We start from the raw sequence: 23,729 nt of genomic DNA, 5'->3' as shown, positions 1-23,729 counted from the left end.
AGCATCTGCAGAAGCTTTGTGCCTTCCCCTGTTGATGGGCCAGCAACCGATGGTGTCCCGGAGGTACCGCATCTGTGGGGAGAGCAAGTCATTAACCATCTGCTGTGCAGTGGAGGCCGGCAAAAGCTTTTGAGTGAAAAGTGTAGGATCGTTGGCTGCTCTCACAGCCCTACTGATGGCACGTTCCCACCCTGGTTTGGTCAATAAAGCCTCCGTGCATCCTTCCCGCTCCCTGACAGCTGCTCTTGGGTGTTGAATAAACAATGTGCTTTCAGGGTAAATACAAGTCTTCAGTATTTTCCAGGGCTGAATGCCTCCAGATGGGCAGCCCTGGTAGCATTTCTGGGCCCAACACAACATATGAAGCAGGGCCTTGACATTACAGTCTATTCCAAATCAGTCAAGAAAACCCATGAGACTTTCCCTCCTCCTGGGATCTGCAGCTCCCTACCATCATCCTTTAGATATCCTCACCTTCTCTTCTGATCTCATTAGGCTCAAACTTAAATCAGGTTCTAATGAAGAAAAGATGAACAATGAAAGAATGGGGTTGTCTCCTCCCTTGAGCTAGAGAACTTGGGTCCCTGCGAGGGGGATTGCATCTTCTCTTGCCGTCGGAGCATGGGAAGGGTGCCTGGGCACTGCGTTGCTGGGAAGTATGCTTGTGGGGCTGCCGTTAGAGACTGTATCACAGTAACTGGTTTCCAGAGGCTGAATTTAGGTTTGTGTAGGTGGTATTTCCCAGCTGTGGGTGTCTGGCGTTGCTACCTTCCCACAGGGTTTTGTACGTGGAATTAACCCCTCCACCACCAAACAACGAACCCAGCAAGCCCCCCGGTGCTTGTTGGGGCCACATGCAGGTGTAGACAGAGTGCCCAGCCCATGGACCCGGCACCTCCCCACTGCCATGGGCACCCGGTTTCACAAGGGCTCGCTCACAGCAGAGCACTCCTGGGCTCCATCTTGTGCTCGGGAGGGGACATCCCCAGGAGCTGCCGAGACCTGCTCCCACCTGTCCCCCAGCAGCACCCCATTTCCTTCAACCCCCGGCTCATGCCAGTCTCTTGTCATTCAACCTGTCCCCATTTCCATGCTCTCCTCTAGGTCAATCACCCCCTCTCCTCACCTACCGTGCCAGTTCTCCCCGCTGGTTTGTCCCCTCTCCACTTTCTTTGCCCTATCTATCTCAGCCATTCCTCGTCTCCTGCCAGCCAGCCTCAAGCTCCTCAAACCTCAGGGTAAGGACTGCGTGGCCAGACACCATTTCACATGGCTGAGCAACAGGCAGCGCTGTCCTGAGGATGGCCTGAGCACGCATTGGTCATCGGTAGCCAGCTGGTGTCACCTACCCTGGGTTTCAGCCTACCACTGGGATTGCAGAGCTGCAATATCCCCTCGCTTCTGCTGGGGAGCAGCTTGGCTGGCACAGAAGCTTTGGAGAAGCTTCAGCCAGACAGCTGAGTAGGATTAAAAAAGTCTTAAAAAAAAACTTTAGCAAGAGAAATAATATTTTTAAATTAATCGTATTTTTAAACTAAAGTTCATCTGCCTATACATGAAAACCAGGAATTTGGGTTATGCTCTAAAGCCATTCAGACTTCAGGACCAGGACTGCCCTCACGTACATTGACTTTCTAAAAGTCAAGTCTTTTCTAAACTAATTGTCAAAATCAGTACAGGACCCCTGTGAGGAGACATCTCCCCCACCCCTTCTGAGCCCCACCTCGGGTGGGAAGCAGTGCCTTTCAGGGATGTATCTATCTTCTCTCGTTTGCCCAGAAGAGGAGCTCGACCCAGGCACTTTGCTTTTCAGCCACTGAAGAAGAAAGCTTTCAAATGGCAGGATGGAAACTGGTGCACATGATGATTACACATTTTTTTGTTTCTTAGTGGTTCTTCACGTGTTATAAAGAATTCATGATGTTACATATTCATCCCTAACCAGCCAGGGTACTATTTTTTCACCACCCTCACAGTGCCCACCTCGACCCGAGGACCTTCTATGTCACCGGGGGCAGTCACACCCCTGCCCTGCACACGTTGCTGTCCTCCCTCGTCCTCTCGAGTCGCAACGCTAGGCTTGCCTGGTTGTGGAAACCCCAATCCACCCACGGGGCTCGACAGCTGCAGGCATTCCTGCGAGCCGGCCTTGGGCACGTGTCCCAGCAAAAACCATGCGTGAGTGCACGCTGGGGAAGAAATGCAGCTGCGCATGGGTCTGCTCAGCTGCTCTGCAGAAGGGGAGCCCAGGCGTGAGGGCATCATCCTGCCTTCGGGCTGTGAAGCATCCAAACAAGCTTCTTTTAATATATTTTAGTGTAATAATTATATCACGGTAGAAATTAGGTGCTCAAGACCAAGGAAATGGCAAGGTGCTCACCCTGATTAGCAGGTCTTTGTTGGTTACTGAGCCTTAATTTTATGATTGGAAGTGAAAAGCTGACTCACCCTCCCTGACTACCTTCAGCACTGATGCAGGAGTTTCTGGCTCTGCTCTGGAGGCATGAAAAATATCAGGTACAATAAGATTACAAAAATCATCCAGTGAAACAGCCCAGTAACAAATAGGGAAGAGTTGCTTGGCAGAAGCTAGACAGGAACATTATGAATTCATTTTAACTACAACAACCACTATCGAATGCCTGGAAGGATGGCAGAAGTGCAGCGTTATTACACTGTGCAAAATTTGAGGTAATTTGTTCTTGGAATTTGCTTTGTTTCCTTCATATTAGTGGATTCACCAGATAATGTCTGTCTAGAATTCCTCTTGCCAAAAAAATAAACAACCCACAAACGAAGGAAAGCAGTAAGCCCAACTCGAATGAACGTGAAACCCCCCCAGGTAATAATGTAGAGATGAAGCCACGAAGGCTGGACACTGCCTCCATCCGCCCCTGGGCAGTGGCAGCCCCGCACCACCGACCAGAGGCACCCCCCCAGCGCGCCCTGCCCACGCTGCAGCCACGGGGCTTGGGGCTGCTCACGTAGGATTGCGGCTCTTGTCTCCATAGATCCACTCCCAAACTTAATTTTGGGAGCCATTCCTTAATTAAAAGAAAGACAGCAATGCCTTTCCGACCAGGAAAAAGCTAGGTGAAATAAGGAGGCTCTGGATGTCCACCACGAGCTATCCCAGCCGTGAAGCTGGCAGCTTTGCGGGGTGCAGCGCTGGGACACGGAGGACGGAGTCTTTGGTGTACTTGGACTCAAAGGTCAGTAGATGTTTACCGTACAAAAACATCCTGCTTTGCAGCTAAGAGGAGTTGATTTTGCAGATCACGATTAATTCTCTCGGGCATGTGAGCACTGGACGGAACAATTACAGCTGTGGACAGTTTTATCCTCTTTGCCATGAGCAGAAAATGGAAGGGCTGCAGAAGGAGACAGTATTATATCCCAAATCTCCTTATTTAATAGTGGAACAAAATGTACTTTTATGCCTGTGCAGTTTGTAGCAGCAAGCTGAGGCTTTCTTCCTCTTACCCCAGGGTGCTTTCATTTGTTCTGCCAGCCCATTCCCTGTCAGTCAAAGGATATACATTATTAATGTACGGACTAAATGCTGTTCTCACTCATCCCTTTGCTCTCAAAACACTGCTTACATGAAGAGGACAAGGAGGATTTGGCCCAAAGATTTTAATCGCGTCGCTCCAATGAATTGGTTTAACACAGATTTAAATGGGAAGCTTTTTGTTCTGATTTTTTGTGGGTGTTTTAATTACTGAAGGGGTTATTGTTTGGCTAATTTAAATCATTATGGAAGGGGAATACCCTGGTAGCTGCTTGAAGGAGTATCCCTGTAGCTCTGTCTGAAATGGCAAGAGGTTAAGACTGAAAATATAGCTTTATAAATTGTGATTATAAACAGCTTGGAATTTGTTTTTAAGGGAAAATATATGTGCAGGAAGAGATGCCGCCTGCAAAGGAAGTTTGAAATTTTGGGCTAATCCTGCTCCAACTGAAGCTGAATCAGCACCTAAGGTATGTTTTTGACAATTCATGGCTCCATATCAAGACATACAGGAACTGTATTTATGCAGAGCCACGGTCAAGTTGAGCAAGTCCAGGACCCAGCTGTTCATGCCCAAAAAGTAACTGTGCTTTGGAAAATACAGGATACAGCAGAACGTACATGCAAGCAACACTTTGGATGACAGTTGTAGAGGACTAAGGCACATTAAACGATCCTGAGAGGTGGCTGAGTGATGCCACTAAAGATAAAGTTAACGGCTGCAAAACAAAGACCAGCTTCTTGCCCTGATGGCCAAAACATAAGGGCCGGACCCAGCAATTCCTGCTCCTCTGACTTGTTCAGCACTTGAGCTGGGTAGGTGGGATTTCTCATGCGGATTTTATACTGCCCACTCTCACTATGCACTGTGCCGAGGAGGACGGCAGGTGGGCTGGGGATTCATTTCCTCTCACACAAGACCTGTCTTTCCAGACAGAAGGACGCTAAATGAAAAATAAATGAGACGATGAAGCACGAGAAAGAGGAGGAAGCAAACACGTTGGGCGGGAGGTGCTGGAAATTCAGCAAAGCCGATCTGCAAGGTGTTGGCAGTTCAGGGTTCACCGGGGGTAAAATGTGGAGTGGTAAGCCTTGCCCTGGGAACTAATTACGTTAAATACATAGCGGTGAAACACACCCAAGGTTTTTAAGAAGCTGTCTGGTTTCTCACTTCAGAAAGAGGGCTGCTCAGTACCACGGTGCTTTTAAGCGTGAGGAGAGTGGGTCAGGGCTGCTCCTGAGCCCTCTTCTCTGGGGCAACTGTTTACCACCTGAATGTTCACTGTGCAAGAAAAAAACCTACCTGGCTACCGCTGTGCTGAAGATCACACAGCAAGTAGAGAGCAGAGGGCATCAGGTGGGGGGGACTGTGGATGCGCAGTCCTGCTCCCTACCCCGTTTAGTCCCAAGCCTTGCCCTTATGTCTCTGACTCGCCAGTTCCCTGTCACTAGATAAGGTTGCGTGTGTGACGGAGGGCAGAAAAGGAGAAGGAGGCATGGCAGAGGGAAAGATGCCTTTGCATGAATTTGGATGCTAAGAGCCAAGGCAGTAAATCCTAATTAAAAAATATATAGTCTGAAAAGCAAAGACCTTGTGGAGTAAACGATTAACTCGGTGAAGAAGGAGCAAGAGAGGCCCTCAGCTGCCCATGAGCTGTTTATCCAGTGAAGAAAAGAGAGGCAGAGAAAGAGTTGTTTCAGCATCTAGCAGCTGTGACAACTGCTGTCAAAGCAACATACCTATTCTGCAGGGGAAAGACTTGTCAATGTGACCCGAGAAAAAGGACAGTGTGGCTGTGACCGGGGTGCATTTGGGAAGTGCCGAAGAGCCCTGGCCGTGGAGCTGGAGCCAGCTGTGCCAGGTGCTGTTTGAGACCCCACCGGTGGATGCTGCAAAGGCAGCACTGGGGTATGGGCAGGTGGGGGGGTGCTAGGAAATAGCGAGGACAGAAACTGGGAGGACAGCCGGAGCAGCCTGGCAGCTGCTACCAATTTCTGGGACGTATCCTGGTAAAGCAGGGTTTTGAAGGAAGGCAGTGAGGGCTAGAGAGAATGAGGATGGTACAAAGAGGAGGTGAATACAGGAAAGCAACAGATGAGGACAACGATCTTTTGGGCAGCTCTCCGGACAGCCACTCTCTAAGCAATGAGCAGGGCCAGGCAGCATATGTGAAGGCTATACATTATAGAGGAAGGGATGCTGCACAGAGGAGATGTCAAGGACCTGGAAAAAAGCATTGACTAAGGAAGGCAGAAGAATCGGCAAGACTCCTAACTTGTACGAAGGGATCTAGATGGAGACCCAAACCAAGCCAAGGGCTCATGTACAACCCAAAGGGACAAGGTAGTGGTAGCAATGGAGAAAGGAGTAAGGGGTGAAGAGCTGTGGGCAAAAGGTTAAGAGTTTTCTTTCAGCGGTATGGATCTACAGCTTTTGGCTAGACATTCACATGGAAATGTCAGAGAGAGGGCCTGAGATTTATTCCACAGTAAAGAGGCAGATGGAGGAGTTATTGGGAGTAAAAATGGTAGCTGACTCAGGTTTTTGAAGAGGAAAGACTTATACAGCTCTCCTAGAAAGCTGGCTTGAAATGGGGATGAGGAAAAGTCTGCCATAAGAATGGAGAGACTAGAAAATGGTAGCCATTGGAAGAAAAAAAAGTATAAATAATAATGCTGGTTTTGATACACCTTCCTAAATTAAAAGAAGGGCTGTTTCTACACAATATGAATCCACAGATTGGGATCCACCTCTTAAAATAGGTGGGGTTTACTATAGCTTAGGAAAAGTAAGTGATGTGTCTAGTACTCTGAAATCTGGTAACTAAGAAATGGAACCAAGGGTAACCATTGGGATTCTTTGTTTAATGTCTCCGCATACCAATTTGCCTGAGGCGTGGCTTGAGACAGACCAGTCTCTATAATGAAGAATCTTGATTTTAAGTTAAATTCTACACCATCTGTTTCACTATAATCCGCTTCCATTCGCAAGTAACAGCTTACTTGTTTTAAGAAGCTGGACAACTAACCTTCAGCAGGAATAACATTTCAATACTTTCTCTTTCAGCAACTAAGCCAACGAGCTCTTGGTAGAACTTATACCTGCTCAAAAGCTAGAGCCATTTGCAAAGAAATTCTGGGAAGCAGCACTCTTTTTGGCTGTTGAGTTCATGGCTGACCTTTGTTTTTTTGGTGGCACTTTTCGATGTTCCCACTCCTCTGTTCTAGTCTCCTCTTGAACGGTGACTGCTTCGTTGGGCTTTCCTGTTCACTTCCTCCCATGCAGCTCCCTGGAAATGGAAGGACTTCCTTTCTCTCCCTACCAGCTCTACAGCATGTGATCTGCTGGAGTCAAATTCTGGTCAAAAGCAGCTCATAAACTTCCCTGCTGACAACAAAGTCTCAGCATCAGCTTTGTTTAAGTTTCCATCCAGTTTTTCCCTTCCTGAGACACCAATTATACACAAGCCTGTTGAAGAGTACTTGGAGAGATGAGTATCTGGGTAAGGATCAATGCAGCACGTAGAGGTCTGGTATAGACATACCCACAACAAGGAAGGATGGAAGAGGAAAAAAAAATCACCCAAGCTCTTAGCACATTCATTACCACATTAGTTAGAGGGATGGTGTGTCGGTACTTGCAAAGTATCTGTCACGGGTGCCATATAAAGCACAATCTTTTCAAGACATTGTTAGTTTATTGCCTTTAAATGGACCTTGACCATCATTAGCAACCAATCAATTCTGAGCCAGCATCAAGTGTTCAAAAGCAAACATTTCATGTAAGCAAACGCAGTGAACTGTTCTTACAGTCTCTAATTGGGATCCTACCTCTCCCTCTCCTCCTTTCGTCAAGCAGGGCAGCTATCAAGGGAAAGCTGTTTGTCTTTGCTGATCTCGTACAGAAATACAGACTCCCTGCCACTTCCCTGCTCCCAGCCACAAGCTCCCTGACATGGGCACCTCGGTTTGTCAGACCCTTGCAGGGGCTGACTTTGCTCACTTGCCTGGAAAAAGTCAAAGGGATCGTTTTCTGTTGGCTTGACTTAGCTTGTGAAAGCACCCAATAAGCACCCGACACGGGTGATCCTGGGGCTTGCAGTTGGGAGCAGGGAAGGGAAGAGGGAGGCAGAAGAACGATCACCTTGCCCCGGGCAGCGAGAGCTAAAAATGGCTCTGCTGCCCACAGAGCCATGGCCAAAGCCCTGACACCGAGCAAGTTTGGTGCAGGCACTCGGTATCAGGTACTTCAGCATGAATTCTCCTTCCTGACTAAAGAAATACAAGCACCAATGGAAATTTGTCTTGCGGTTTGGGCATTTCTCAAGTGTTTCTCTGGTGTCCAGCATTGCGGGAGGTTATTTTGCAGCTCTAACCCGCCGCCCTCCCCCATAATGACACAGAGAGCCTTTCCTCTACCCAGCTGCCTATTTTCACAAATAGGAACAACAGGATTGCCTTTAAGATACCTCCCTTTCTGCAAATTTGGCTGTATTCAGCCAAGGGTTTTAATAGTTCGTGTCTAGGGCCAGCTAGACACGACTAGTTACACTGCTCGTGTGGCTCCATGAGCCTCATTTCGAGAGGAAGGCAGGCTGGCGTTCAGGAGTAGCAGCCCCAGAAAGCACCTCTGCAGATGCCAGGTTGCTTCTATCCTTTCATATGAGTGAAAGGTGAAGTCTGGCCACCACTGACTAAAAATAGACGGTGCAATCAAGGCAGTACTAGCAGTTAGTAGTTTTACACTGGACAATTTTATTGTTACGTGATTGTGCTCCTACCCATTCACCCACCCCAGGCGGGGAAGGGGGGGGCAACACAGAGATGTTTGGGTCCTGAGAAAATGCCTGGAGCCACAGAGCAAGCAAGAGAGACAATTAATTTCAGAAGTGTCTAAGAGAGTGGTTTCCAAATCTCTGTCCACGGGGCACTAGCATCTGTGAGGTCCACAGAGTTGTATTGCCCACACAGTGTCTTCAATTAAAAGGCTTATGATAAAATAGCAGGAGGAATTTTGAGGATTGACAGTGACTGTAGTCCAAAAACATCTTATGACTTTATCAACTACAGTTTGTGAAGTCTGTCTTGGTGCAGCACTGTATATATTTTCTAGGACAGACTACTGCATCTCCTAGACATGCAGAAATTGTCTTCTGATTGACAGAGGTCAGTTAAACTGATTTTAGTAACATAAGTGATGTATAGATTTTACAAAGGTGTTCAAGCTAGCAGCTTTCTGCACATGCACGTGAATATTTAGCACATGACAAAATTAAGTTCCTACTGACTTCAGTGATGTTGAATTCAATTATTACTTGAGAAAAATACAGGCATGCTTTGTCCATTTAGGAAGCAGTCCAGAAGCTGAAAAGTTGTCCCCATTCGCTAGTGGCGGTTATGATCCAAACAGTGTCACATTCTTTCAGCTGCGTAACAGCTCATGCTTTCAGATGCATAATAGCAAATTCTTTGAATGATTTACTGCAGCAGCAAAAAACAGCTGTGTATTATTTCCTAACCTTTCTTAACATGGTCCTTAATAAACAGTATTTCTTAGACCTCATTAAGAAAAATATTCTCTTCTAGCATTGACCTGGTAAGAGCTAATAGCAGCAGCAGGCGCCCTTTAGAAAATATATCTAAGGGTTAAGCAATTTTTTCTAAAATCACAAACAATCTAAATTTACTTTCTAAATACAAAATACAGCAAGTGAAATCTAGTCACAAATGTAAATTATTTTTCCCTCTGTTTCTGCACGGAGAGAAAAAGGAGCTCCATTGCACAGAGACTATTCTGGTCGGCTCCAATACTGCACACAGCCCGCTGTGATATGAAATCTGAATTGTATTTCCTTCAACAACAGAAAGTGCCATTGTGTTAAGCATTACTAGAACAGAAAGTGAGTAATGACCATAAGAATAATTCTGAATACCAGCAGGACATATACAAACATTTTAGACTTTCCCCCTCCCCCCTGCCCCGAAGACATCATTCTTCAATTATTCTTTTGGTTGGAAACAAATACTCAGTTTTCACCCTTCAAAAGATCCACAAATAATTCAAAATAAAGCAATCATTTTATTGCAAAATATGCAGTGACCATTTACAGCTAAAGAAAACATGTATACCAAAAGAGAGTTAAAACTATCAGCAGGTAATGGCTACTGGAACTTGAAGGCACATCAGGAATAAGAAGCTAAAAATTAAGGCCCATCCTGTTGGCCTGAGAGTATGCTGTGCAATTAACATGCATTTGTTTTCCAGGCATACCTTCATTTTGCAAAGCACCATATAAGACACAAAGGCGGCTTGGGTATTACCCTGTTATCAGTAAACAAAAGGTAAAGAAGACAGACACAATATACTCTTGTGAGGGGTTGGATGGCATTGGCATCCATATGGAAAAGAACAGACAGCAATGATTAAAGTTTAGGGACCGTCTTGAAAACCTGAGGAAGAAATGGTCAGAATGATGTCTGGTGAAAAGTCACTGAAGCATTTACTCTAATTAGTGCTATATAGCTTTATATACAGCATAACAGCTATTGCACGTTCAGGAGATTTATCAGGCCAGCCCGATCCGTAGTGCCTTTCTCACTGCCAACGTGTGGGTAAGTAAATAGCAGAGCTCAAACTTTAATGAGAAAGTCTGCAGCTCTGGCACGTTTGGGACCATGAACTGATCAGGACGGAGTATATATAGCTTCTGATAGCTTCACGGTGGGCAAACTGTGCAAAAAAAACCCCAACAAAAAACCTAAATGGATTTTCAAAGAGTCGGCCTCAGTGGCTGTGCAGTGTGTTGCAGATGTCAGAGTTACTGTGGATCCTGAGAGACAGACAGGTGACTGGGTTTTAGAGGGCTCAAAAGTCAACAAAGTAACACCTTCATTAGCAGAGTCAAAAAAACAGCTGAGGTTCTAAAAGGCAGATACAAAGCGTATAAATATCTACGGAAAGATAAAGTTAAGTATAGGTACATTACTTGATAAGGAAGGAAAGAAAATGAAAGATAAGATTTACAAATAAGTAATAAACAGCACTTTTGACTTCAGTCAAAAGTTAACTAAACAAAGCATGTTAAGAAGTTGAAAGAGTAAGCTGAAGCATTCAGAGGGCTTAGATAGTATTCAAGTTGGTAATAGCTGATTACTCTTATCCTAGGATGCTCCAGCAATCAGCCACGTCAGTGTGGACCATGAATGTTGCTCTTTGAGAACTCACGGAGCACAGAAGAGTTCCAGAGAGCAGTGGGACAAGCACAAGGAATTTAAAAAGAAGGCGGTTCTGTCAGTCAACCTAAACCTGGAAAAAGGCTAGAATAATTTTTATAAAATCCAATTTGTAAACGCATATGGAAAAGTAACCCAGCAACAGCCAGCCAACGTGGATTTGTCAGGAACAAAGTATGCTGTACCCCACTACCATCCATTTCCTTCTTCATGAAAACTGGCCTGGTAGCCACAGGCACACAAGATCCCAAATCTCCCTGCTGCTGTAAAGGCCGTTGACATCATTCTGTGAAGTCCTCACAGGTGAAAAATACGGGGCTCCGATCCATACTGACCATAAGGAGAATTACAGCAGTACAAAATGCTCTCAAAAAGCAATTACTAAAGGCTTACTGGGAACCTGGGGAGATACTCAAGCAGGGTCCTGCAAGGCTTTGCCTGGGATCTATCCCATTCAGTGTGTTCATGAACAACTCAGACTACAGAGTAAAAGACAACATCTGCAAGACTTCCCCATGATACCATACTTGGATGAACTGCAAACAGCATAGCAGACAGGTCTAGAATGCTGATATCTTGATAAATTTGGTCTGAGATCCATTAGAGACAGGTATGCAGACACCAAATACATGGGCACAAAATGGAAATTATTAGTGGTACCGAAACGGATCCGGGATGTTTGCAGACCAGGAACTGAATGCGAGTCAATGCGATGCTGTTGCAAAAAGGCAAATATAATTCCAGTGTGTGTTAATAGTACTGATGTATGCAAGTGCCAGAAGTTAATTGTTCCAGCTACTCTGCACTAGCCTCAGCCAGCACTTTGGGTCACATTTTGGACTATACAATTTAAGGGCACAGTCAAACTGGAGAGGATCCAGAGAAGAGCACCAACAATTGCTAGACTTAGAAGACGTGACCTATGAAGAGTGATTCAATTAACTGGGTTTACTTAAAAGAGAAGACTAGAAGGAGAACATGATAGCAATGTTCAAATGAGGGCACTATTCATCACATCTACTGCCAATAAGAACAGTAAGTAATTGACTTAACTCGCAGGGATAAACTCTTGCTGTGGTAACTCTCCAGTTGTATGGTTCAACAGTGGTACACGCTGCTTACAAGGTCATGGGATCCCTTTCGTTGGAAGCTTTTAAGAGTTAGAGAAACATTTGCTAGTTACAGTCTTGGCAGATTTGATCCAATCTCAGAACAAGGAGATGGACTGGATAACTTTTTGAGATTTCCCCTAGTCCTTACTCCTCTGAAAGATCTCCAGCATTTAGTAATGTTTTGTACGCTGTTTGGAATTTTGCAAGAGCTACGAACAGGGAACACACAAATATGCTTGCCATGCCATCAAAGTGCTGTATGGACCTTAACTTTATATATTTAATGGACAGTATTTTTCAGAGGAAAGCTGTGCCATATTTCCTGAAAAAGCTGAGACACTGATTGAACAGATTCCTGTTGGATAACAATGCTGGGACAACTACAGATTCCTCCTTTCCCAGAAACCCCAATGCTAAAAGCCATGTAAGAGAATTGTAAAATATACACCCAACCTATTCCACCTTTTTTTGAAAGCTACCAAGACAACACAACTCCCTCAGTGAGTCTCTATTGTGCCTTATCTATATAAAAACCGTGACACAATAGACAATGCATTAAAAAATTTCCAAATAATTTTCAAAATGGACAGTAAAATTCCACAGACAGAACTTGACACCCTCCCACTGTCTGGACTAGAGCAACATCGCTGATGATGCTACAGAATATGGAAAATCACATAGGGAATACCAGTCCAAAGCTGAGTTTTGGGGCTGAATTCAAAGTCCACTGCGAAACCTGTAAGGTTCTAAATAGGTAAATGAAAGGCCCCCAAACTATACACAGCAGAATGGGGCTGAGTAGACAGAAACACAAGCTGACCTTTACTTTGTTTGTGGATTCTGTAGGGCTAACCCAGTTTACTGGTCAGACCTTGGGAAGACCACGCTTCTAGTAAAGCCAAATACTTCCCAACTTGTTTCTGCGAAAATGGGAAACAAAACAGACCTCAAGCCTATCAGTATTTGATGATGAAAGAAATTCCATCTATTAGCTCTTCTTATCAAGATTGGAAAACAGTTCAATATAGTTTACAGAAATGCTACAAATTCCTTCATTACTATGTGGTTTGCAAACAGCCCGTGGTCATTAGCTTTACTTGAGCTGAAGTGTTTTCAGCTCAACAGCAAATAACCAAAAGGGATAGTCTCCAGGGATGTTTCACGAGCACTGCATAAAGCCAACTATTTCCTTAAGGCTACATAGCAACTGTCTTCAACTTCTATTTCAGATTTTTCACACAGCTTTTTGATAGCAAGAAACCAGAAACCCTTCGAGATAGGTAAAATAGAGGTACAGAAACTAGCCTAAGTAAGTCTGAGTAACACAAATTGCAAAACTGTTCTTGATTACTCAGTAGTCCCTGAGGTGGCCTCCTCACAATCACACGTGCTTTTACTCTGGGATCTAAAGTGAGACTTTTTTCAGAACATTTTAAGCCCTGCTTAACATGCGATTTCAGATGCCACTTAAAGAGATTCCCAGAATCGATGTGGGCTTCTGAAAATGCAAAATCACTTTTTAAAGTTGCTCCACAAGTATCCATGACAGCTGACGCCCCTACTGACAACACAAGAACCCTTTACCTAAACGCTGTCCCTGCACAAAGATGAATCTTTCTCAAGAGAACACGGGAAACTTCCCATGCCTATTTTTCTTTCTTGTAAAGTTAGACAGCTTCAGGTTCCAGGACTGTCCACAGCCAGGAAATTAATTTTGTAAGTGCAGTAATACTTGTTTTTGAAAGCAGGCAGGAAATATGACATTTTACATTTTAGTTTTTTAATTCTCTTTAATCAGACACATTACAATGCACAACTGTGTCTTTAGCCAGGTAACAGGGTGCCATCCTTCAGATCAGGAAGAGATGATGGAGAACTCCTAGTCCTTCCTCACTTTTTAGGTACAAGGAGTTGCAGATATTCTAAATGAGGATGATTCCTGCATTTAGTATAGCATTCCCCCTATACTTATAAGGCCTTTATAACAATTCAGTCATAGCTTTCATTTATTTCTGTAATTGAGATTGCAGCTAGGGATCTTACTGAACTGAAGATCACCCTTGCCTTCTAATACATAAAAGCCCCATCCTTTCATAGGATATTTTCAACTTGAGCATCATAAAGTTTTGAAAATACAATTCTAACTGAAGTTAACCATCCCACTAGTGATGCAGCTTTCCAGCTCTTCAGCTCTTTTCCAGCTCATTAAGAGAGATTGTTTATGAAACAAAATCTTTTATTTAATGCTACACAATCTGTATTGAAGGAATAGAACATATACTTCACCTCAGGACCAAGCTATAGGGCTACATCCCAGAACATTTTCCAAAGTAAAACCAGATTACCAGATACCAATCAGTGCAAGAAACATCTTTATCCATTTGTACTCAGCGTATTTTTAGACAAACTACAGCATGAGAACATTCAAGTACCTCTCCCCCATATAGCACAAAGGTCGAGAGCAGATTTCTTGCCTTGTGGGAGCCAGTTTGTCAGGATATATGTATTGATAACATTAAAGAAAAATAAACGAAGCGTTACATTCTGATGTCAAGTGTACAAGTGCAGTAGTGGATTACTCTCTGAGGAGAACAACATTATCTATAAAAGTTAAGTGGTATACAGGTTATCCTGGAGTGACTATAATACAGAGAAACTTTATGCCAAAGTAAGTATTTACAGAGATACTGTCACAGCAAAGAGGACAGGAAGCTAGTCTCACAGAAGTAGTTCAATAAAGAGCAAATGAGTGGACAAAGACAAAGGCTTTGACTTTATATAATAAAATACCAGGTGCATTCTTTTAAGTGAATGAGTCTTTGAGACTATGGTCCTAGATTTTAGGAAGCCATTTGAAGGTCAGATGTACAGTCCAGCTGCATAGCAAGGCTTACTCGGACTGCCAGAATTTTTACATCCGTTGTCACCTCAGTAAATCACAGCAATTCTAGTATCGCTTCTTACTGCAAGGTCAAAACTAAAGCTCTTAAGTCCCCTCCAAATGCCAAAGATGAGATTTTGAATAGCAGACCTTCTAGCACAATTCAGATGTTTCTCCACTACTACTGTGCTGTACATCTGGGATTACAACTGAGCCCAGAACACTTTAAGGGTCATTATGTTTAGCTGCTCAAATGTTCTTGGCCAGAGAGTTATTACCTAGCTTTTTCTTGTCAATGCAACTTTAATCACATCGGATTTCTTAAAGTAGCCATATTATTTTAGTTACTTTGGCTCTTTTCCAACAGGCTTATTTTAAGCTGGCTGTGAAGAAAGGTTATTAATGGCTGGCTATTTTGCATATTTCTTGAAGAGTTGCTACTGAAATAACCAGACGCATTTGAGGGGGAACGTGTGTGGCTGACTGCTCAAAATATCATTAAAAATCTTTTCAAATCAATTTTTCAACTAAGAGCAGAGTTGCTTTAACCTAATATTTGCAAGCATTTTTCAAGCCAGCATACCCAGAAGCATTCAGTCCTGCCACCTCTCAGCTTCCTCAGCCGTCTACCAAATATAAGGGATAACAAGCATAACCAGAGTCTTGCCAGTGCATGACTTCAAGGAACATGATCCCTCACAGTAAAGGAACCCCACTCAAAATGGCTTGCAGTACTAGACTCCAATACACAGGACAAAAATGTAGCAGGAAGTCTCACAATTCTCATGCGGCTCCTAGGGAGTCTGCTGCGCCTTAAGCCAACAACCCGACCACTAGTGACTGGGCTCAAGCAGGCAGCACACTGAACAGTAAATCTGAGCAGCTTCCCTTTTCACTTAAGATTAATTTACTGTAATGTACATTACTTTCAGTGGAATGACACTGCCAAAAGTGTCAGGATGGGGAAAATTCCACTTTGTCTTTTTTATTATTTTATAAGGCAGATAATGCAGAAAGTTGAAACAGAGCTTCTACAAGGATTTAATCTGTGATATTGTAAAATCAAAGTACTACTTTATTAAATGAGTTATTTTACACAATATGAACATCAATATAATTACAATTGTAAAAAATTTTTTATAACAAGTATGGACTGATTTTTCAGGATTTCCAAATAGGGCACAACTGTACATTTACACAGAATTGTCTTTGCATGAAGCCCAAGAGGGAACAGCATAAAAATATGAATGTTTCTGTAGCCCCTTCATTTTTGCTGATCAACAGTTTTAGAAAAGCAGCTGCAGGTTTGTTATGTAAGGTCTGACAGTAGAAGAGTCAATAGGTGCCATGATTTCACCTATAAAAAATAAGAATAACTCCGTTAAGCTGAACCATTACACAATGCTGTTTATCTTTGCGTGAATTAAATACCATAATACTGCTTTTTACCTCATTTCAGCCTTTTATTATAATCACTTTCAGTTACAGCCTAACAACTGGCTATTGGGAAATCCCTTCTGTAGTTAACACAGAGGTTAAGTTTTATATTTGAATGCAGAAAAATCTGCGTTTACTTGCATAGCTTCAGGAACAAAAAGGCTCAATTGTTGGAAATATACTAAACAACTATTTCCATTACATGTTTTGTAGCAACAGACAGATTGTATTTATCATATGTATTTGTTCAAAGCAAAACTAACATTCCAAAGCAAGAACTAAATAATAAAATATTCCTACAACTCTAAGGATGGCCATTTGACATAACATTAATCCCTTTCAAAACAACCTCCATGCACAGTGAAATGCCACAGCCATTTCACCTATGTAAATATTAGCTTGCTTCTCTTGTGTAATAGTTCAGGGGTATAACTTTAACCTATAGTTAATTTTCATATTAAAGGAAATTAAGCAAGTTTTAAGTCCCAGTTGGTAGTGGTAAAGAAACTGATTCATAACACACCTCTCAGACAATCATTTAAAAATTAAGGCAATGACCTGTAGACAACTTTACGCCTGAACATCAGCCAATTCTGGAGGAAGTGGAGTCTTAGGATGCTTGCTTTCAAAGTGCTGTTTGAAGGTCTTGGGATCCGGCATTTGTGTCTGATTAAAGAGAGACATTTAACTTTATGCACAGTACAAGAATTAAATAATACTACAAAACCTGTTCCCCCCTATGTTTTATTTTCTTTTTTCCTCAGGCAAATTGTCTCCGCAATGACACTGCTCTAGTGACAGAAGCACCATTAATTTAGCTGCAGGTTAAGAGAGAGTACTTAACCTCAGATTTTCAGAGAGGTGCTTTTAAGCACTAGTATCACACTGTTTTGGCATGTTCATCAATGGTATTATTCTTGCTAGAAATCTCCCTGCAGATCTTGGACTTCACATGCTGGTTTGGTGGAAAACCTACCTACTTACCATTTTCTTTTTCAACACCTAAACGTTTATTCTTTTCAGAATCAAATCTTTATGAAAGCTATTTCTTTTGTTTATCAATAAGCCGAAGAGTTATGTGGCATAGCTTGTGCCAAGTAGAGAATCAGTCTATCTCAGACCATTGCTACTACACAGTTGCAGGCATCAACTGCCCAAAGTGATTGCTGCTACATCCTGATTTCACAAGAAGAGGAGCTAGTTACAAGTACTTAAGTGAGCAGCCCTTAATTTGGAATCTTATTTAAGACATTCAAAGTGACAAATCCATTCTGGGACCGACCATTTAAGTGAAAATGGTAAGTTTATCCTTCAGCTCCAAAACGAGCACATTCAGGAAAACCAGCCAGAAGGAAAGTATAATCTGATTAGCACACACATTTCTGTTCTCTTGTCAAGTAATTCATTCTAGTAGAAGTTACTGTGTATCAAATTTACACTAAAGCTTCTGGCACCACCATTTTTCCTCTCTACATTAACATCAATAACCAGTGATTCTAAGAGGGGCCAATTCCATCACAAAGAAAAGATGTTTCCATTTGGAGATTAAACAGGAAGTGATCTCACACTTTTGATATTTTATACGTCATACTAACAGCATGTGCAGACCCCTGCAATGGAAAAGGCAAGATAACTACCCAAAACAAATGGGTACATGACGTCTCAGGTTTTCTCATATCTCAATTACCAGTACAGCTGAGTAATCTGTAAGCAAGTCACAAAACAGATGCAAATGCTTATAGCAACAAGCTAGACAGCCACTTAAGAAGTATTTTAGTTTCCACCATATAATCTTCTAAAAATTCTGCTCTAAGCTGGAAGACAGACCTGCCTACAAAAATATTTTGTCTTCAGTTCCTCTTACCCTACAGACAGTGCAGGTATATATCAAGGCAGCCTTGGCTGCAGCCTTCTGATCATGTCCTTGTTTCTTTTTTTGCTCAGCTTGCTTTTTGGCATTTTTCTGCTGCGACTGAATCTTCTGCTGTCCACGAGCCATATCTACAAACAAAAAGAAGACATTTAGTCTACAAATGTGAGAAACTACTGCTGCTAGCTGACTCAGAAGCTATAACCATGGGCATAATGCAGTCATGTGCTCTGTCCATAAGGCCTACAACTCCCGTAACTCATATACAACAGACATCTGTTCAAGCTCTTTACTATGTAAAGACTCTCTGGTTTTAATATCATTCTTAAAATACGCACCAGAGTTACTAGGCCATTCTAAGGTTTCTTCCTCTACAAAGCTTCAAGGTCTACTTTTCAGAAGTGTTTTCAATAGTCAGAATAATTAAAGTTTCCTTTACAGTTAACAGAAATTTATTCTCTATTTCCACAGGTACAGTAAAATTTAGGTTTTTTGTTGTTCTTTTTTTTTAAAGCTTAAGACTCGACCTTTATTTCTGGAACTTGAAACACGTTCCAAGAAAGGCAAAGTATTACCCAAGCTGTATTACTGTCTTCTGGTGTATGTGCTTGTGAGCTGCTTTGGAATTGGGAACGCCAAGAACAATAGGTCACCCCTCTTTATTCAAGGCTATTTTTACAGGTGGCCATTCTTTTTCATTTTCAGCCAACTTTACATGCACACATATTTCTTAAAAAGAAGTAAAATTGCCCCTATCAGAAGCCATTACTCTATATAACACAGGAGCATAAAGGAAGCAAACACTCTTGACATATGCCATTAGAAGGTCTACCACAAGAAGAAACGAGATACATAAATCACATTTCAGGGAGCAGCAAAACAGCGTATTTTACAACAGCAACGCTCCACCTGCATGCAGCCCACTAGGACACCCAATTCAGCTTGCACCTCACCCCCAGAGCAGACGCCAGGCAGGATTTGGGCGCACCAACAGAGCAGGCTTCAGAGCATGGTTACATAATCCAGCAGCCCACTTTCCGCTATTATCTTTCTCACAATCCCTCATGGCCCACGCACAATCCAGTTGTGCAGCTCTCGCAGAAGCACAAGACTTACTATACAAGCACAGGACAGCTAGTGAAGTCCATTGATTTCAGGACAACTAGTAAAGTCTAACGTTCCCGGGAGGCTGGCTGGCCATCGCCCCTCTACGCAACCTGGGCATTTGCTGTAAGTTCGGTACTCATGAGACACACTGCGTGGCTACAACAGGTCTGTCACGCAGTCCTTCCCACAAGGACAGATGGCCTTCCACTGCAAGAGGGAGCAAGGCCTATCCAAACAAAGACTGACGTCCAGTAAATATGCGTGAAAAGCCCTCAAAACCATTATGAAAATGAAGTTTCTATGAAACATCAACAACATCTGGAAATTCACTAGTATTGCAAGAATTTCTGGACATGTAGCATCACAGTGCACAACACTGAGCAAAAAGATGGTCTCGAGACCCAAAACAGCTCTTGCAGATTGAGAGGCACCTCTCAGGCCACAGTCCAGTTCTTTCATGGTATATACCACCACCACCACGTAACCCTTTGCAGAAGTATTACACTACATCTTCAATGTTCCCTCCTCTTCCCCCATCAGTTTCTCTAAAGGAGAATTTAGAAGTCCATATGACTAACAAAATTTAACACAAGAAAACACAAATTCTATTAACAAGCATACAGAAATACACGTGGCATTCAACGGTTTCCATAAGATACAGCATTGCATGTTAATAAGACTAAAAATACCAGTCTATCTTTCACTATATGCTACAGTTACTCCGAAACATCCCAGCCAGGGCCTCACACTGCTTACGTACAGCATGGCTCAACAAGAACACTGAATTCCCATTAAAAAAAAAAAAAAGAAAAAAGAAAGAAGAGATATTGCCAATAGCTTTGCACACACTAGAAGGAACTGTAGGTTTTATTTTGGTCCTATTTTACTAGCATTACAGTAATGCTCTAGAAGTCAGGGGGTTCCTGATAGAAAATACTCAGATGTAATAAAAAAGAATCATTTTCATGAAGTGTCTGCATATTACTTTGTATTTTAGTCCCTTGTCAAGAGCTTGTTAAGTAGTACATTGCAACAGCCAACCACACTGAGCTTGTATGTATTTGGCAACTGCTGGTTTTAGTTAAAACACAAACAAGAAAACATGAACAAAAACATCTGCTTAAAAATATCAACCTCCATATGATGCCCAAGACCAAAAATCCAAGAGTTTAAATACTGCAAATTACACTAATACAGTTGAAACACACAGAGTGAATACTCAATTGCTGGAAAATGAAGATTATTTGGACTATCAGTATTCTAAGAAAGTGACAAAAATAATGCCAAAGTTCGTTTAGAAGAATGATGAGTTCATCTACAAGGCTAAGCCTGCATTTCAGTTGCACAACACAGATAAGTGTTGTTTTCCTTATCAGGCACACCCTCAGAGAGTCCAGCAAACCGGCCTCCTGTTTTGAAACAGAAAAAATGCGTGAGCACACAGAAAGCCTAACACCACAGAAAAATTTGCTGCCAAATCATAATAGCAACAGCACGGGCATTACAGGGCAGCGAGGCTGAAGCCCGCAGTACGTTAATGCCTCACACAGGTTCATTTCCTCCTAAGTAACCAGAACCTGAGCAGAGAGTTTCAAGTCCTAAAACCGGACACCGACAGCTGCTTCCGCTGTCACTTCCAGAAACCAACAGCAGCTTGAGGTACCCTGGCTTCCCCGGCCAGGCAGAGAAGGGCTTGGGCCGGAGGAGCAGCAAGCTCGGCCTTCGCCCGGCAGCACTGCGAGGGAAGCCCCCGGACTGGGCCCGGCCGGAGGCGCGAAGGGGCAGAGGGAGGCCGCGGCCCCCCGGGAGTGCCCCGCGGGGCGGGGGGCGGCCGCAGCCCGGCCAGCCCCACCACGTGCCCCGCGGGAAGAGGCCGAGGAAGGAAGCGGGCCCCGGCTGCGGAGCCCCGGCCGCGAGGAGGCGGCCCGCGGCAGGCCGGGAGCGGAGCACGCCTCGCTGCCGGGCCGCCCCCTTACCCCCGAGGCGGGCCCGCTCCGCCGCGCCACGGCCGGGCCCGCTCCCCCACGCACGGCGACCCCCGCCCCGCCCCGCCGGCCCCGCCGCTCACCCGGCCTGGGAGTCCGGCCTGGGCGGCCCTGGCGAGCGGGTGGAGAAGGCTCCGCGCGGCCCCGCAGCAGCCGCCGCCGCCGCCTGCCCGAGAGGAGGAGGAGGAGGAGGAGGACGGGGGCGCCGCCACTCCGCATGCGCAGCCCCGCCCCGGCGCCCGCGCTGCCCACCCCTGCCGGCGCGCGACCCGTCCCCGCCGGCCAATGGCGGCGCCCGCCCGTTACATAAGGCGGGGGGGGAGGGGGAAGGGGGGCGCCGCGGCCCCGCTGACCTCGACGGGGGGTGGGGCGGGGTTCGCGCTCGGGCGCGCGGAGGCGGACTGGCGTGGCCGCGCGCTGCCCGCCGCGCTGTGAGGAGACCCCGGGCGGCTGGGGGGGTCGCGGGTCCCGGCGGCGAAGGCGTTCTGCGGGGCTCCCCTCAACAGCCGGGCGGCTGGGGCTGGCAGGCCCGTCCTCGGCGGTCGAGCGGAGGCAGGGCTAGACCCGGGGACCCTGCTTGGGCCCTGAGGAGGCTGCGCTGGCTTTGGGGCAGGTGCGCGCTGGTACACCTTGCGGGCCGGAGCCCCGCTAACGTCCAGCGTTGCGAGGGGTCCGGTGCTCGGAAAAAGGTGGCAGGCAGGGCAACGCTGCGATCAGAGATCGCTGCGCTGTAGCAGATACAGCCAGGGTAGGCAGCCTAGCTCTGACCGCTTGGTTCCTGAGGATCGTAGCCCCGGCTGAGCCCTGGGAAGCTGCAGGTAGATTTCTGATGAGCTCCGTGTGCTGTTGCCGGCGTGCCTGGCTGTGGGCAGCGCTGCACCGCAGCGCCGGTGGGACTGCGGTAGGCGCCTACCCTCAGACCATCTTCTCTCTTCCCGGCAAGCCCTGCTCTCAGCCACATTCCTCTGTGCTTAGCATACAGACGCAGCCTAAAAATAGTTGCTGTTCCTCCTCAGTGGGATCCAGAGAAATGGCTCTGGAGAGGCTGCAGGGAAGGGGCTGGAGATGAGGCCAGGCAGGGATGCCGGAGAGGATGAAATCCTGCTCAGGTGGCAGTTCACGCAGAAGGCCCACGCATAGGCTTGAAGGGTTAAATGAATTGAAAGCAGAAGGAAGTGGCCTGAGATGAGAAGCAGAATTTGCTTCAAGTTGAAAGTGCGCTAGATCTTGTTTTGGCGTTTAAGGCAGAAGGACCGCAGAGGAAGCCGTTTACAGGGCATATTCACAGCGCGAGTGATTCGAAAGGTATCAGCTCGCATGAATAGAGATGTAGGCGGGCCCTGTAAAGAAGAGTAAAGGAGCACTTTATTTTCTATCGACATCTTCATATGTCCCGAAGGAAGGCTGAATGTCTGTGTCTTCTCAGATTATACACCTGTTAGGAAAAGGAGAAATAGAGGCAGCATCTCTGCTCAGAGATGACATTCTGCCGCTCTGAGCAATTGTAGCTTTAAAATAAGCCTGGAGTCTTGAACAGTTCTGTGTCTGGGGCAAAACAGCAAACATAATACGCTTGCTAGAGGAATTACTAGGTGTTGGCTTGGCATTTTACAGGGGCTCAGGCTAGATGACTGTAATGTTCCCTTCCGATCTGAGAGAGAGGAAAAAGCACCAAAAAAATCCCTGAAGCAGTACAGTGAACGTTTTGGGCCATCATTATGAGTCATGCCCAGAGCCTGATAGCAGTTACAGGGGAGCTGCGTAGCAGATTTCTGACACTTAAGTCACTGGAAATAGGTCTGGATGTGACAACATCTAAGACAGTCAAACATAAGTCTATGACAAAAAATGAAGTTCCTAACATTTTCCTAAAAAAAAATTACTTTCCTAACATTCCTGTTTGTTTGCAATGATGTCTTCCACATTAAACTGACAGCACTGAAAATGCCTACACCTGGACAGTGCAATCCACACTGCATTAAGATGATCTTGTCAGTAGGTTCTAAACTTTATGGAAATAGGCAACTATAAAAAACACTGAAAGTGCGCGTGTGCTTGTGGGGCAGTGGGGAGAGGTGGGCATTTTGGGTTCTGGGCTTGGAAGCAGGTGGCTTTCAGAATGAGGTTTCGCTTTGATCGGAGAGAAGATAGCCGGGTGAAAAAGTAGCCTCTTTCCTGGCTGATGCTATTTTAGGAGGACTGCAGGCCTCAGATGTGGAACTGGAGACGGCTTTCAAGGGTCGTGTCCCCATACTATGGCGCTGCTACGCACCTGGCTGGACGAGAATTTCAAATAAAGCAGATCTCTTGAGCGCACGCTGAGCTCTGGCTGGTCTCCGAGCCTTTTTCTGCTTTTGGGAGAACAGAGGATCTCCTTGCAGGACAGGGGACTGCAGCCTTCCCTCTGGCTGCTCTGTCTTTTGTCCCTTTGTGCTGTAGATCCTGGTCACAGCATCGGTCCCTGTATTGCCCAAATCATGGCTCTGCAATGTAGATGCTTCCAAAGAGACCGTTAGGAAACAAAAACCCAGTGTGAAAGAAGAATACAAGTCCTCATAGCTGAGATTTCTACTATGAAGATAGTAAGGAAAAA

At 44.9% G+C, this 23,729-nt stretch overlaps 1 protein-coding gene across 2 annotated transcripts; it reads right to left on the bottom strand.

Moving 5' to 3' along the window:
* Positions 1-14,071: 14,071 nt before the first annotated feature.
* Positions 14,072-21,300, bottom strand: ZNF706 (zinc finger protein 706). Of its 2 annotated transcripts, none has more exons than XM_050891863.1 (4): positions 21,220-21,300; positions 18,039-18,175; positions 16,698-16,840; positions 14,072-16,094 (listed from the first exon to the last, which is right to left on the bottom strand). In XM_050891863.1, exons 2-3 carry the CDS (start codon positions 18,171-18,173, stop codon positions 16,745-16,747), a joined length of 231 nt encoding a protein of 76 aa, XP_050747820.1. In that variant the 5' UTR covers positions 18,174-18,175; positions 21,220-21,300; the 3' UTR covers positions 14,072-16,094; positions 16,698-16,744. The 2 variants fall into 2 exon arrangements, with proteins under 2 accessions (XP_050747820.1, XP_050747819.1); XM_050891862.1 differs by having other exon boundaries at positions 16,733-16,840.
* Between the last annotated feature and the right edge of the window lie 2,429 nt (positions 21,301-23,729).

Source organism: Gymnogyps californianus, chromosome 2 (genome assembly GCF_018139145.2).
Source record: "Gymnogyps californianus isolate 813 chromosome 2, ASM1813914v2, whole genome shotgun sequence".
Taxonomy (NCBI): Eukaryota; Metazoa; Chordata; class Aves; order Accipitriformes; family Cathartidae; genus Gymnogyps; species Gymnogyps californianus.
The sequence above is the reverse complement of the archived record's forward strand: the minus strand, read 5'-3'. Positions and strand labels throughout refer to the sequence as shown.

What these genes read in the sequence shown, in the direction of transcription:
- ZNF706 (XM_050891863.1), bottom strand. Translation starts at nt 18,173, where the DNA reads ATGGCTCGTGGACAGCAGAAGATTCAGTCGCAGCAGAAAAATGCCAAA. An exon ending in ATACCTGCACTGTCTGTAGG is followed by an intron (nt 16,841 to 18,038) that starts GTAAGAGGAACT and finishes CTCTTTAATCAG; the next exon opens with ACACAAATGCCGGATCCCAA.